Source organism: Melanerpes formicivorus, unplaced genomic scaffold (genome assembly GCF_026170545.1).
Source record: "Melanerpes formicivorus ecotype bairdi unplaced genomic scaffold, bMelFor1.0.p_v2 SCAF_26, whole genome shotgun sequence".
NCBI lineage: Eukaryota > Metazoa > Chordata > Aves > Piciformes > Picidae > Melanerpes > Melanerpes formicivorus.
Genome location: NW_027142378.1, coordinates 7,966,575 through 7,982,528, shown reverse-complemented (window position 1 = coordinate 7,982,528; position 15,954 = coordinate 7,966,575). Strand labels below are relative to the sequence as shown.

The window sequence follows — 15,954 nt, the reverse complement described above, 5'->3', positions numbered from 1 at the left end:
GGGTCAGAAAATGTTCCTGCTAACAGGAATCATCCTAGCTGGCAAAAAGTGCATTGCGATTCTTGACAACCTGCTGATTGCCTACTGGGCACCACTGAAGAGTCTGGCTCCCTGTTCTTGACACCCACTCTTCAGACATTTGTAGACATTGATAAGATCCCCTGTCAGCCTTCTGAAGACTAAACAGCCCCAGGGGTCTCAGTATTTCTTCACACATGTTTGAGTCCCTTAATCATCCCTGTAGCTCTCTGTTGGACTCTCTCCAGTCTTGTCTCTCTTGAATTGGGGAGCCCAAAACTGGGTAGAGAATTCCAGTGTGGTCTCACCAGGGCAGAGTGGAGGGGAGGAGAAGCTCCCTAGACCTGCTGGAGACACTTTTCTTGATGCACCCCAGGATACCATTGGCCCTCCTGGCCACAAGGGTGCATTGCTGTCCTATGAATAAGTAGGACTCCGAGGTCTTGCTCCATGGAGCTGCTTTCCAGCAGGATTACGTCTAGCCTGTACTAGTGCCTGGTATTTGTCCTCCCCAGATGCAGGAGTCTATGCTTGTCCTTACTGAACTTCATGAGGTTCCCCTTTACCCAGCTCTCCAGCCTGTGCAGATCTCACTGGATGGCAGCACAGCCTTCTGGTGTGTCAGCCACCCCTCCCAGTTTTGTCTCATCAGTGAACTTGCTGAGGGTACACTCAATCCCCTCATCCAGGTCATTGATGAAGATGAACAAAACTGGACCCAGTACTGATCCCTGGGGAACACCACTGGCCACAGGCCTCCGGCTGGACTCTGTGCTGCTGATCAACCCTCTGAATTCACCAGGACAATACAGAAATTGTTGTTCCAGGCAAATGTTCAGCCCAGTATTAATTAACACAGGCTAATGATACTACAAGTTCTCCTTATGTTTTGTGTGATTCTCCAGGTCAATATTTTGTATCCGTCAGGCAGCTTTAAGAGCCCGAATGGCCAGAGTAGATCTGCCTGTCACCTGGGAGAACAGGGAAGGTAACCAAAGGAAAGGCTTTACTGGGGAGCACTGCATCTGTTCTGCAGCACAGGAACTAACAACCTCCTGCAGCTATGGTTTAACAGCCATCACAGAGAAGGATGGAATTTACCAAAGGCAGGAAACTCTCCACCCTAACTCAGGCACAGCTGAAAAAGCAATCTGATGCTAGATTAGTCTCCCAGGAAAGGAAGGAGCAAGGATTCCTTCATGGGCAGCAGAAAGAGAAATGCAGAAAGCATGAGGAAGCCAAGTACCCACATCACGCTGGAGCTGGGGTCCAAGGCAACTCCTGAGGGAGGCCAGTCCAGTCTGTGACTCCTGTTCCTCATGCATTTGAAACAACACATCCTGCCTTAAGAAGTTGTGATCTCTGCAGTGGAGGATGAGATTCAGAAACAAGAAGTGACCGTGGCTCATCCCCTTCCCTCCAATGAAGCATCCTTAACATTTCCAAGGCACAGCAAGAACCTCAAGGCAAGGCGTAAAGCATTTGTAGTCGCTGGAGGAAAATAAACAACACGAGAACAATATTCCTATGTCTTTACACTTGAAATACCTGCACACAGGAGGCTCAGGGTTCAGCTGGGTAGAAAACCCTGGTATGCAGAGAGACGCACATTCCACTCCTGGGCCTCAACATCCTGAAGATGGGGCCGGACAAACCAGGAGGCCAGCCTAAGGGAGGGCAGGAAATCCCTGCAGGAGATGAGGCAGAACAGCGAGGCGGGCTGATAAGGCTGGAAATATCTCTCTTTTTCCCAGGAGATGGCACTAAAGGGACAATTGCGATTCAGCCGGCAGAGCGCAGAGGAAACTCTGCCAGGGCCCTGAACTGTTTGTTCCTCAGGCAATTTGCACTGCACTGCAAGCCCTTCCTTGTTAATCAGAAGCAAACCTCTGTTCATAGCGTCTGTGCTTTTAGCAAGGGTGATGATTGGATATTAGGAAGATATTAGGTTGGATATTAGGAAGAAGTTCTATACAGAAAGAGTGATTGCCCATTGGAATGGGCTGCCCAGGGAGGTGGTGGAGTCACCATCACTGGAGGTGTTCAGGAGGAGACTTGATGGGGTGCTTGGTGCCATGGGTTAACTGTTTGGGTGGGTTGGATTGGTTGATGGGTTGGACACGATGATCTTGAAGGTCTCTTCCAACCTGGTTTGGTTTATTCTAAATAAAATAAAGGTTTATTCTAAATATCAGTCTTGTACATCTCCATACAACAGGTAACTAAAAGCTTTCTGCTTACCATTGCAGGATCCCACTCGCAGCCCCGAAGATTCACCCAGGCTGGAGAAGAGGAGGCTGAGGGGAAACCTTATGGCTCTCGACAACTACCTGAAAGGAGGTTGGAGTGAGGTGGGTGTTGGCCTCTCCTCCCTTGTATCAAGTGAAGAATGAAAGGAAATGAGCTGTAGTTGTGCCGGAGGAAATCTAGATTGGATATTAGGATACATTTCTTTACTGCAAGAGTGGTCAGGCATTGGAACAGGCTGCCCAGGGAGCTGGTGGAGCCACTGTCCCTGGAGGTGTTAAAACCAAAATGTAGACATGGCACTTCAGGATGTGGTTTAGTGGACATAGTGGTGTTGGGTTGACAGTTGGACTTGATGATCTCAGAGGTTTCTTCCAACCATAATGATTCTATAAGTCTGTTCTATTATTCTATGACCCTAGGAGACAGCAGGGTCAACATCGAGTTCACATTGGGTTGCTCTCCACTTTGAGCAGTCATGCCTTGAGACCCTCCAGGGAGAGACATTCCCCAGCCTCCTGAAGTAACTTCTTTTCATACTTCCTTTGTATCTGGTGGAGTCACCATTATTGGAGGTGTTTAGGAGGAGACTTGATAGGGTGCTTGGTGCCATGGTTTAGTTGATTAGATGGTGTTGGATGATGGGTTGGACGCGATGATCTTGAAGGTCTCTTCCAACCTGGTCTGGTCTATTCTTTCTATTCTATTCTATTCTATTCTATTCTATTCTATTCTATTCTATTCTATTCTATTCTAACTCCTATTTCTATTTCTATTTCTATTTCTATTTCTATTTCTATTTCTATTTCTATTTCTATTTCTATTTCTATTTCTATTTCTATTCTATCCAGCTTCAATTTGTGACCCTGACCTCTTCCTGCCAGGCTGCAGATCTCAGCCTGTCTCCATTGCTCCTTGAAGGAAAAGGATTTCCAAAGCATACTCTGTGCAGGTAGCTGTGGCAACTTGGTACATATTTTAGGACTGTTTTTGTCTCAGAAGAGGTCAGTGCCTAGCTAACAAGGGACTTAGGATACAGAAAAAGAGACAAATGGTTTTACAGCACCCCAACACCAGACCTTTCCCATTTCCAGTCTTGCAGACAGGCAGAGTACAGCAAGGTCATTCACCCCTGAAGTGAACCTTGGCCTGGGACTGGCAAAGCCCTGGAAGTGCCGAAGAGATGTGGCGTGGTACAGCTCTCTGCAGTTAACAAAACTTCAAAAGCAAGCTGTGCAAGTGTGCTTCCTTGCTGCTAATGTTACAGGACAAAGGACAATAGCTATGAGTCCTCCTCCATTTCCTCAGAGCCTACAGCAAACCAGAGCACTAATTAAATGCTTTGGCAAAACCAGTAGAAATAAGGCACTAGGAATAGCCAGTGGTTTGATTTAAAAGTGACTTGCCAGGCTGTCAGGCCAGTGGAGTTCATTACAGAGGAAAATTTAGATGAGTTGACTACTTCTTGCCACTCAGCTTTCCAAACTTATGTACCCTGCTGTATCTTTTAAAACAGTGAAAAGTGGGCAGAAGTCTGAAGGGAACCAGGTAGCAGAGCAGCATGCCACTGAAAACAGAAAGCTGTGAGGTGAAGTGATGGCTAGAGGTGCCAAGCAAGTGCCTGAAAGAAGGAACATAGTTCATCCAACTCAAACATCAGATCAAATCTTCCCTGTGTACCTGCTGTACCATAATATCCATCACATCCCACCTATGTCTATGAGAAGGTCAATCATCTGTTTGGTTCCTTAAAGGAACCAGGAGAGAAGCTGCAGGCAATTTCTTAAGAGCCTGCTTGCACCTCTCGTTTGAAAGCTCTTCCTGCTCAGGTGACTTCTCCATGACCAGCCAGTGCCAAGAGCATGTAAAGCCTGTGCAGAAGCCCAGAGTTAGTGCTGGCCTGCCCTCCTTGTTTGGCACACTTTCAGAGCCCAGCCTCCTATCCCCAAGATCTTGCTGTCCTCCAAGTCCCTTGCACACTTCCAGCACAATAGCTCTGCTTCTGATGGAGGTTGCCATTTCATGTCAGCTGAGCAGGATGACCTGCCACCTGATACTGATTTAGGGACTATTTCCTCATCTCTTTTGTCACCAAGGTATCTTTAAGTACTGCAGGATCTGCCCTGTCCCACCTATTTGCATCATAGCTAAGCCAGGCCTAGGAGAGCAGGGCTGCCACCATGACTGACAGGAGCCAAAGCCCTGTGCTGTTCACCCTGCTGAAAAATGAACCTCACCCCTGAGACTAAGACACTTTCTAGACACTGCTGTATGAGCAGGGCTGGTGAAGAGTGCAGGAAACCCCCAGGCCAAGGCTTGGCCTCATAAATTGTCTCCACCAGGAGAGTGAATTACTGCTCAAGGAGAACTGATAAGCAGCAATATTTGGTAGGCTCAGTGAGAACCATCAGTCAATTCCCAGGACGGAGAATTGTCTGGTATGAATCACCAGCTGGTTTATAGCAACAGAACAGGTTCCTTGCTGCTTTTTTTTTTCTTGCTCTCTCTCCTCTTTCTTTCTTTGTTTTGGGTCTATTTCAGATCCACCATTTAGCAGAAGCTGGCTTGCCAATGCACATCCAGCTTTCCTCAGGCTTACACAGAAACATACTTTACGTATCATACAGGTTCTGTGTGGATGGCAACCAGGTGACTCCCTTGAAGCTGCACCAGATGAGCAGAGACCATAGGTCAGCAGGCAGGGGTAACCATTGTGCTAAGTAGTTCACAAACTAAAGTTCATGTTTGCCTTCTGCACTGAATGAGTTGGACCCTGGGTGTTGCAATGATGGAACAGCCTTTCTATTCAGGGGACATGTGGGCAAACATGTGAATACTCATTTCACCCTGAAAAATGGAGACACAATTTCCCCCCTGCATTGCTTTAGTCATTAAAACAAGCAATCAAACCAGCTCTGATGATTCTGTGAATTGTAAACTACAACAGAATTTGATGTTAATCCCAAAATGAACAGGCTGGTGTAGCATGGGGATGTTAGGACAGCCTTGTTCTCAATGCAGAGGGGCAGATCAGAAGGGCAGGTCTGTCCCTACAAGAAAGCTCTACAGAAAAAAATCTAAAGGCATGAAATCAGTGAGCAAAATCCTTTTGTGGCTATTCCTACCCTAATGCATGTGTCTTTAGACCTTCTTCAACCTCATCTCCACACCTTGCTTTTCCTGCGCGTTTCCATGTAGTCTGAGCCACAACTTCTAGCGGAGTGCTGAGGCCACAGGCACAACATGGGGAAGTTTACAGTGCAGCTTCCCCTTGCTGCTTGGGCCACCGCTGCGAGAACTCTTCCTTTGGGCGCTTACTTATGTATGTAAGTGAAACACACAACCCAGATCACTTCACTTTTATTTACAGTCCAGTTAGAAAAGAGTAGTTAAAAAATCCCACCTTTGTTTCATTTGCTGCATGTAAAAGAAACACAGTGTGGTTTGCCAAGACACACAAACACCTTCATTCAAAAAATAAGAGGCAAAGACAGGGAATGAGCAGAATTTCCCCTCCCTCCCCCTCCTTCCTCCAGGTAGGTCTTAACTACTTGATTACAAAAACACTATCAAAAACTAGAAAGATCTATAATACAGAGAAAGTGCTAGCAGGGAAATCATTTACAGCTGCCACAAAAGACTGATAGGAAAAAAAACCAACCCACAACAAAGCAACCAACCCAAACACACCCAAACCCCACAGAATTTTGAAGACCCACAAAGCCACTTGTTCCTGTGTGATCAAACACGATCTGTGTCCCTGGAGGTGTGACACATAGGCTGCTCCATCCACACCGCTGAGCTGAGCCACTTGATGTTCATAGTATCATAGTATCAGTCAGGGTTGGAAGGGACCACAAGGATCATCCAGTTCCAACCCCCCTGCCATGGGCAGGGACACCCCACACTAGATCAGGCTGGCCAGAGCCTCATCCAGCTTGGTTTTAAGCACCTCCAGGGACAGGGCCTCAACCACCTCCCTGGACAACTCATTCCAGGGCTTCACCACTCTCATGGTGAAGAACTTCCTCCTCACATCCAGCCTGACATCCTCTAGCTACAAATCCCACATAAGTTGGAGCTGGGAGGTTATTTGGCCTCATTCTCACACAGAGCAGTTGTACATTCTTACACTAAAAGCTGTATGAAAGGTGTGTTTTGGTGCAGCCAGCAATCCATTTTTCTTCCAGGTGAACACCACAGATCTGGGTGGTGTTATGCTCCCGAGCTTCCAGAATCAGGTACGTCAGAGAGAAACTTTGTTCTCAGCAAATAATAACCCAAAAAGAAATATCTGCAGGTTTCACAGCAGCAGAGGAAAAGCCTTAAAATGCTAATCACAGTGAACCTTTAATGCCCCCAACATAAGAAGATAAATGCACCTCATTTTCCTTGTGGCTTTTTACATCAGTCTTATGACTTAAGGACTCATCGTGTCCAGCGTCTGAAAGGAACAGTTGTGGTGCAGCGAATTTCTCTGTCTCAGACTCCAGTCCATTTATATCCCAGTATATTTTTAAGTGTACTCATAACCCTAACCCTCTCCAGGGAAAAAGAAAAAAAACAACAAACACAAGCAACAAAAAGAAAACCCTCAGAAAACCAAAGACTACCTTTTCCTGATCCCACGTTATCTGTTTCCTCCACTGCTTGGACAATTCCTCTCACTAGGCAGACTGAAATCTCCACCTCCACAGCTGCCCCCGCCATCCTCTATTTTCCTTCACTTCTCACTCCCTCATCTACTTGCTTTTCCATCTATCTTTGGCTCCCTTCCACACATATCTCAGAGCTCTAGAAAAACAGCTCATGCCTGAGAACAAACTTCAGGTCGATTAGGCAAAGATTGTTTCCTCATCTTTACATTTCTTTAACCTGCTGTGATTTTATAAAGCACTGGAAGCTGAGAGCGGAGCAGTCAGTCCTGCAGAACAGGCTGGTGCAGGAGCTCGAGGCTGGGACTAGTCGTCCAGGAGGTTTCTTGGCTGTGAGTCTCCTATCTTATCTTAAGAAAGCAGCAACGGCCTCAGGTCCTCCCCAGGTGGGGCACGTGGAGCTGCTCTAGCGGATGAAGGATGCCACCTGAGTTGCCACTCCGAAGGGAGCGGAATAGGCCGTCGCTAATCCTTGCAGGCCGACCACCAAGTAGCGACATCCCTTCTGCAGAGCTTTGCCGACGTTCTGCAGGGAGACACAGGAGAGGTGATAGGCAACACCACACAAAATCACTCCAACAGCCAGGGGCACCAACTCTAGGAAACTGAACCTTTCCCCACAGCTGATGAGGGCTCGAGCATGGAACACCATCTTGCCATCTATTTTTACACAGAACTACACACTCACCGAGTACAGTTAGACCGAACGGATGCAGCCTCCACAGGAAGCCAGGCTTTCACATGGGCTTCTATTCAAGAATAAAATTAGTCTACATTTTGCACCTAGTTTTGTAGCACAAAATGTGTTTCCCACCCAGGCATGTTCTAAGTGTGTGTGTGGCAGTTCTAAGTGTGTGTGTGGGGGGTACCAACCCACCACAGTATGTTGGTAATAAGATGTTGAAAGTGCTGCCGAACAAGAAGGCAGTAAATCGCTGAGACTGCTCTTGTGGAAATGTCATTGCTTTCGGTCAAAACAAGACTTTTAACAACCAAAGTAAGAATGTTTTGACCCCCTTTTGTGTCTGTACAAGTTGAAGAGTTCATCTGTGTACCACATTAGAGATAACTGGCTACAGATTTTTTGAACAAAAGACCACAAGCCTTAATCTCATTTCAGTTTCGCTCTTGATAGTTTTTGCTCATATGGCTGGTCAGGACTGGGGAATTAAATCCAGTGTGGTCAGTTTGGGAGCAATATAGAACTGACTGTTGTTACACTTTAGGGTTGCATGTCAGTAGATGAAAATTTGCTCTTGTAATATGGAAAACACTGAAACTAGAGGATATACTGTTAAATTGGTGAAATCCAGCCAACATCTCTTATATGCCTGGGATTTCTTAAGGCTGGATTAAAGTCATACCGGCAGGTGAGAACCTTCAGCTGTCACGGTGACACTGCATAGCTGAATTTTGCTGTATTTACTGCTATGGAAACTTACTGGAAGGGAGTTAAGATGGCAAAATAAAAAGGCAGCTCAAGACTGCGGATGGAGCCTGAGAACTGAGGAGAAGGAGACGCAGGGCCTTCCCTTCCCACATCTGTTCCTGCCCTACTATATCACAAGTTTTTCCCTCCCTCCTGCACTGTGTGTGACTTCCCTACCCTCACCTCACCAACACACTCACAAGTTGCTCTTCCCTGCCCTAACCAAACTGGCAGTCTGAGCGACACAAAAGGGAGCAGGCAGCATCCGAGAACTGGTCTGTGCTCTAAAGACTTCTATCAGCGCCTTTACACCAACAGCACACACAGCAGTAGCACCACCAGCAGCATTATGCACTGCTTGGAATTCACAGTGTTAGAAATCTGAAGGATCAAATCCATCAGGAAAGAGAGGAATGTAGCTGTCCATCTGTTTATGACGTGGTAGTGTCTGTAAGGCTAGGCTGCCTTCCCTAAATTCTGTGAATCTCAGAAGTACATAAATTTGCCAAGCTGAGCAGCATTGCAAGCTTATCTATATCTATATATAATATAGATTATATATATATTCTCTATATTATCCTTTTTAAAAGGAATGCAGCAGAAAGTCACATCTCCTACTGACATCTGTCATCTCTCAGGTGGAAAAAAAAAAAGACTCCTGACACCAGACTGTTTTTTCCTGCTAACACAGAAACTCTTTCTTGGTTACAAATATCCAGGATAGATAAGAGCTGGATTTAACTGCTGTAAAAATAACCTCAGAAAACTAATCGAATTTTTCCATGCAGCACTTTTGTAAGCAAAGGCTCCTGCCCCTCAGGGGGTGAAAAAAAAACAACCCAAAACATCGGACTGCAGGACTTGGGGATAACCACAAAGAACACTTTTGATCCAAAACAGTTGTTACGCAACGTTGTGGGTTTTTTCTTTAACTCCTACCAGTGTTTTTTTCAGGGGACACCTATAAGGCAAAGTGACAGATTCAGGTACTGGAGGGATGTTTATTGCCCTTTCTTTCGGTCACTTGAGTAGAAGGAGAAAACAAAAAGCCAATTAACTGGAAGTAGTGGTTTTAAGGAATGGTGTCAAAACAATGACGCCGAGGGAAATGCAGAACAAAGAAAGGCCAAGTACCCGTCACATGGATCAGCTTAGTGTCATTTTCACTCCGAACCGGCAGATTTTCTACTCTTTGATCCAGGCGAGGGTCAGTGTCGTGCCTTCCCCAGCAGGACCGGCTCCTTCCTGGTAAGACCAAGCGCAAGCCAGTGGGCTGACCCCATCCTCGGAGCTAAGCGCTGGTGCCTGAAATGCCTGCAGGCAAGGGGCACTTCCCAGAGCCCCTCAGAAAAGTCGGTGTCGAGCCCCCGGTGCCCGCGGAGTCCTGCTGCCCGCCCGCGGTCAGCCCCGGAGCACTCTGCCCGCCTCACCTTGCCGTACTTCTTCAGCCGCTTCCCGTAGGGTCGCTTGCCGGCGGACCGCGGCGGACGCAACGGTTCGTAGGAGTCCGGCAGGACGGCGAAGCGCACTTTCCTGGAGCCAGTGCCCTCCTCCTCCTTCTTTTCTAGCGCCGTCGGTCGCGGGGTCCCCGCGCTGCACCCAGCCACCGCCTCCTCCTCCTCCTCCTCCTCGCCGGGCAGGATGGAGACCTGGTCATCGCCGGGCCCGCGACGGGAATACCTGCCCCTCACCTTGGCGCCCAGCCGCGCACCCACCGTCATGGTGCGGCCGGACGCTAACCCGTCTAGCGCGGACCCGCGGGCGCTCCTTGCCCTGCACTGTCGCTACTGCGACACAGGTGTGGCCGGAGGCAGCCGCTGCCCCCTCCCCGGGGCGGGACGGCTGCGGGAAGAGGCGCTCAGGCCCCGGCCGCCCTGTGGACCGTGACGCGGAACCCGGCCTTGGGCAGCCGGGCGAGAGATGAAACCGGCCCCGCAGATAAACCGCTGCTCGCTTTAAACCGCTCCTCGTCTTGCTGGACAAGTGGGGGGCGGCTGAGGGAGGCGCAGGACTCGCCTCTTGCAGCGGAGGAGTGAGGAAGTCTTGCACGGCACCCGGGCCGTTTCGACCTCCACATGGTGAACACGGGTGAAGCCCTGTGATAGCTTTGTGCCCGGCGCTGGCTGTGGAGATCACATTCTTCTCTTTGCACTATTTCCCCCCTGCTTGTTTTTTTCCTTTTTCAGTGGGAGAAGCCAAATTCCTTCTGCTAGCGATGGCCCTGCTACAACTTTGGCTGAGCAGCATCTCTAATGTGCAGGGCTCAGTTCTGCTACTTCGGTCCAAAGAGAAAGAAGTACCGAGATCTCTAGAGGCAGTTTCCCAGCGGCTTTCGGCCAGGCATTTGAGTGGGGGACGACAGCCAGGCGTCTGTGCAGCCCGGTGGGCTGCAGTGTAACAGCTGTACTGCTCAAATGTTCATGCAGCTGGGGTAGTCCAAGAAAGGCCAACACGTCTGCGGAGGATCGATGTAATTTATTAAACCAGGTGGCATATCTTCTCTCCAGTAACAGGTAAAAGGACAAGGAGTGGCCTCAGGGTGTGCCAGGGAAGGTTTAGATTGGGTCTTAGAAAAAGTTTCTTTGCTGAAAGAGTGGTCAGGCATTGGAGCAGGCTGCCCAGGGGGGTGATGGAGGTGTTCAAAAGACATGGTAGACATGGCACTTAGGACATGGTTTAGTGAGCATGGTAGGGGTGGCTTGACGACTGGACTTGATGATCTTTGAGGTCTTTTCACAGAATGGTAGAGGTTGGAAGTGACCTGTGGAGATCATCTAGTCCAACTGCCCTGTTAAAGCAGATTCACCTAGGTAAGGTTGCACAGAAATGCATCCAGGTGAGTTTTCAAAGTCGCCAGAGGAGATAACACCACCTCTCTGGGCTGGTATATCCTCAACACTGCAGAGGCAGTGGAACAGAGGAACCTGTAGATCCTGCCCCAGTAACAAGAATCACATGACAGGGAGCCTGCAACAGCTAGGGATGGGAGCTCCCATCCTCTGGTACATTGCTGTGGATTTTAATGTGCTACTTTCATAGACAGTTCGAGGGGTGAAGTAATTGCTTCATGGTGAGTGAGAAGCATCATCAAGAAATAAATCTGTTAGCAGCTGCTGAATATGATCTTTCATCTTGTTAAGCTCAAGCAACCTTGAAAATGTTTTGTGTTGTGGTTTTGGCTGTTTGGGGTTTGGTGTTTTTAGCATTGTTTTTTTGTGGGGCCTTGTGAAAAGTGCTAACATATAGGCTTTCTGTTTGGAGATCTGTTACTGGACATATTTTTTGCCCCTAAAGGGGAAGTGTAAAGACAGTGAAAGATAACCTGTCTTCTCAGGAGCAGGCTTTCCCCCACAGGCTGGGTTTGCACATCCCAAGTTTGTTTCATTTCCCAGAGTTCAGCTGTGGAAACCTCCACTGTACATCTCTCAGCTGAGATTTGCTGTCTCCATCAGCATGGTGGCAGGAGAACAACATGTTCTGAGATTAAGCGGTCCAAGGCACCTCTTAGGTGTTTAACACTGGCTATCAAAGGCCTCAGTCTTAACAGCCCATGGAATTTTAGCATTATCCTAACCGTATGGCAGTAATGATACCACTTGGTTCTGAAGCATTCTCAAGCTGGAGTGAATGTTGATAGCCCTTTCACCGACCTATGTACGTTTTCATCCTTTGAACTGGACTGCACATCTGGAAGTCTCTCTATACCTTAACCAAAGCAAAAAAACCACCCCAACCCAAACCAGCAGAGCCATGCAGAAGTCTTAACTGCTCATCCCATGAAATGCTGCCAAGAAGATAGTTGAATCCCTAAGCCCCCTGAAGATCTGAGACATCCCCATTCCTTCCTGGAGCTGCAGAACACGACGCGGCATTTAAGTTGTCTTTCAGATTGCTCAAGTGAAAGCTGTGCTGATAAAATGCTGCACGGATCCCTTCCCACGGGAAAGTCAAACTGCATTTCAGATCCAAATGTTCTTATGCTGCTTATACCCAAGGAGTAATTTTTACAAGTGACAGGTACAGAACAAGGCGGCTGCTCGAGGGACCCAAACGCCAGGCACTGGGGATTCAGCAGGTGATGCCCTGCTGATCTCCATGCTAACTATGCTCTGCTTGCCCCTAAAAACAGCAGTTATGGGGAAAAAATAAATCCTTGTATCTTCCCATCTTAGTCCCACCAGGAAGATGAGATTTGGAAAGCCAAATGAGGCTTTTATGTGCAGCTCCACCTTTTGCACTTGGATTGTGCCCTTGTTGAAGTGCTCAGTGATGTATTTGCTCTGGATAGTCTAAGGCTCATCTTCCAACAAGACAAAAGAAGGAAGGAGGTCAGCAGGGCTTGGGAATTAGGGCAATGACACACTGCTGCTAAGGACTAGAAATAACACCATTTGCAAACTGTCCATAGATAGAAGCATTAAACTGGCACTCTGTGGTGCTGTGTTTCATGGGGTAGTGGAATTAGAATTTGCAACCCAGTACCTGTGTTTTGTGGAAGGTTAATACACTTCCGGTTACATGATGGACTGTAAACCAGCAACAATCTAGGGCAGGAGTAACTGTATAAAAACATGACCTGCAAAGTGGGAAGCTTCCTAAGCACTTAATCTACCATCTCACAGCATGACCTATATTTTTCCCCCCTCCCCCTGAACCTTCTGAAAAGGCAAAGGTTTTGCTTCTGTTCTATGATTAAGTTCACATGATTGTGGGGTCAACACCATGGTTATGTCCCAGTGGTATATTTTCAAGGTTATCTGACCATTCACAGGTAAATTGAGCAGACACAAAACCCCCACCCCAAGGCTAATTTTTGGTGAAATTCTGGAAGAGCTCCTGGCTAAACCACTGATATTTTCTGGGCAGCGCAGGAGCAGGGAACCAAGGCAGTGCTAACCCTGCATTTTCACATAGGTGAAATCAAAGTCTGTACGCCTTGAGGCTATTTTGCTACCTGCAGTAATGACTGTGGGTTGGTTTTTTGTTTATAAAGGGCAAACAACAAGGATTTTTAGTATGAGAACTGTTCAAGTAAGTTTTAATAGAGTGCACCAGTGAATCAAGATGACTTGCATCAGATTTTGTTTCCATGAACATCAGATTAAAAAAAAAAAACAAAATAAAGGAAAAGGAAAAGGGGCTACAAGTTCTTTTCTTTCCAAACACCACCCTTTTTCTAAGGCAACAATACACGTCCATTTCCCAACATAACTGTTACAGAGGAAAAGCTACATCACAGTACAGTATGTAAAGTCCATCTCAGTCAAGAAGCCATCAGAGAATGGCACATTTACTACACTTACAGCCTTCTAACTTAGGGTTACAGAGTTTACCACAGCTTTTTTTATTGGGTTTTTTTTTGCTTTTTTTTTTTTTCCATTTTTTATTATTATTATTTTTATCTCCTTTTAAAGTGACAATTTCTTACTGAACTTTTCTATTCTTCACAAGAGTGTGCAGATGGGGCCCATACGTTGATATTACAGTAATTACGACATTAAATAACATTGCACGACCAACCTCTATGGTTAATTCAGTACAAAATAACAAGTATTAAAATGTACCAGTAACTAGTGGTTTTACATAGTTTATAATCATTAATTATGAAGGAGGGGTGGGGAGAGAAAAAAAAAAGTGGGGTTCTTTTGTTTGTTTGTTTGTTTTGTTTGTTTTTCTCTTCTTGTCCGTAGGCGAGTGCCTAATTACAAAGCTGCACGTTACAGGCATAATGATGTGGAATAAATACAAGAAATCTGGTAAAATATTAAACACAAACAGGGTTACATGGGAACAAACTGTACAAGCACAAAAAGCATAAATCAACAATTTATCATTATAAACAAGGTATGTTTAGCTGTAAAATATTACGTGGAATCGCATGTACTCTTTTTTGAGGGGGGGGAGAGGGGGGACGACACACCACACACGTTCCAAAAGCCAAGCTAATTCCTGAGGTGGTATTATTAACTTATACAATTGGTCAACACTTCGGATTATCTTGTGCTATTTTAAACAGTCCCAATATTAATATATTTTTCCATAAAATGGAATTTTATAGTATCCTGAAGGCAGCAAACAAGTGACATTTTACACCATGATGTCCAAATGAAAGAATTAGCGGTCCTCCTCCCCGCGCGCGCGCGTGCGCCGGTGCTACATTTGTTAACGGGCCATGGGAGTAAGCACTCTAACTTGCAAGACACAACATCGCTTAGGCCTGGCTTCTCTGTTTCCCAACAGCTCTGAGCTGGCCCAAGGCAGAACAAAAAAGGTTTTCAAACTGCAAGTGCCAACACTGTAAACACGTCCGTGGGTTGGTTGGTTGGTTGGTTGTTTCTCTCCAACTAAACGCTGTCCAACAACGAGAGCCGAAGGTTATAGCAGGAACAGTCTCGCGTGGAACGGAAGCCGATTCTTCATCGACTTCCGCTTCGGATCGTGAACAATCTTTGAGTAACTAAAAACGGTCATGCTACAGCTGTGAAAACTATTCTTGTGCATTTTGACTCAAGGACACAAGTGTTTCTTTTTTTCCTTTTAAAAAACGCATGACAAGAGGTAAGACTTTATAAAACCCACCAAAAATGTCAATGGTAAGGGAAGAACTTTTCCAACTCAAAGCCTCAAACATACATTTCTGTGCAGAAATCTAGACAACTATACAAGATCTGAATTGAAGCAGTCATCTGTTGGTTGGTTTGTTTGTTTTCTTTTTCTCCTTTTTATTATACAACTCTATGAACATAAAATGAACAGAATGCTCTATATACTTACCTGTACATGTGAACATAACTTCTTTAGCTACAGTTATTTAATATAGGTCATACTGGATTTAACTTTACAATTCTGAATAACTATGTATAACCTTATTGCAATAAGGGCAAATCTCTACATGGGGAGTTTCACAGGCCAATCACGTTAGGCGTAACCAGTACATTCAAAAGTGTAGATCATGTATGAATCTTCCCTGATCCCCAAGAATTTAGGTTCTCTTTACAGCTTAAGCTCGTTTGCTATCTTGGAGGCAATGTTCTTAAACGCGATAGAAGTCCCGGATATTCTCTTGAAGCGAACTCCGTTGAGCGACAACCGCGGCAGTTTGCAGACCTCCATCTCCCACTGGACAAGGCTGTCTTGTCGTGCGTCACCATGAACACAGAAGAGCAAAAACCTCTCTTTTTGTTCATAATCACAGTTATTAGCATCTAACACTTTCCGAATCTCTCTCATCATATCGTTTGGGTCCATAGAACTAGTGGTCTTCATACTCCACGTGAACCGCAAAGAGCGTGGCTTTGAATCTTTGCTATCCTCTTTCTCTCTGTCTTTTGGCTCCCCAGAAGTGCTCCTGGAAGAAGCGACACACAGAACAGTCAAAAAATAAAAGCAGTATAGCCAAGAGGTAGAGGAAAAGTACAGTTTTTGAGCAGGGGTTTCTAAACTGCATTCGGCACACCGCTAGTCACATGCAAGCTTATTCAAGGAGGTAGACAGACAGTGTTGGCACAGTTGCACACCACCTCCTGCACAGCACTGGGAGCTGTTAACCAGCACCGGTGCAGCAGTGCCCAGTAGTGGTACACAAGCCAAGCAAGTCTGGAAACC

At 46.4% G+C, this 15,954-nt stretch overlaps 2 protein-coding genes across 9 annotated transcripts in view; both read right to left on the bottom strand.

The window, feature by feature from the left end:
* Nucleotides 1-5,609: 5,609 nt before the first annotated feature.
* On the bottom strand, nucleotides 5,610-10,322 carry CUNH1orf115 (chromosome unknown C1orf115 homolog). Of its 2 annotated transcripts, XR_010989207.1 has the most exons (3): nucleotides 9,780-10,322; nucleotides 9,484-9,594; nucleotides 7,365-7,446 (listed from the first exon to the last, which is right to left on the bottom strand). XR_010989207.1 is itself a non-coding variant. In XM_068153519.1 (2 exons), exons 1-2 carry the CDS (start codon nucleotides 10,068-10,070, stop codon nucleotides 7,327-7,329), a joined length of 411 nt encoding a protein of 136 aa, XP_068009620.1. In that variant the 5' UTR covers nucleotides 10,071-10,306; the 3' UTR covers nucleotides 5,610-7,326. The 2 variants fall into 2 exon arrangements, 1 of the variants encoding a protein (XP_068009620.1); XM_068153519.1 differs by lacking the exon at nucleotides 9,484-9,594 and having other exon boundaries at nucleotides 5,610-7,446; nucleotides 9,780-10,306.
* Nucleotides 10,323-13,371: 3,049 nt separating this feature from the next.
* The window catches only part of MARK1 (microtubule affinity regulating kinase 1), a 68,324-nt gene continuing 65,741 nt past the window's right edge, over nucleotides 13,372-15,954 (bottom strand). For all 7 annotated transcript variants that reach the window (XM_068153512.1, XM_068153516.1, XM_068153513.1 and 4 more), the window contains one exon: nucleotides 13,372-15,697. In XM_068153512.1, the coding sequence (XP_068009613.1) occupies nucleotides 15,343-15,697 (355 nt within the window). In that variant the 3' untranslated portion in view covers nucleotides 13,372-15,342. The remainder of the gene's footprint in view (nucleotides 15,698-15,954) is intronic.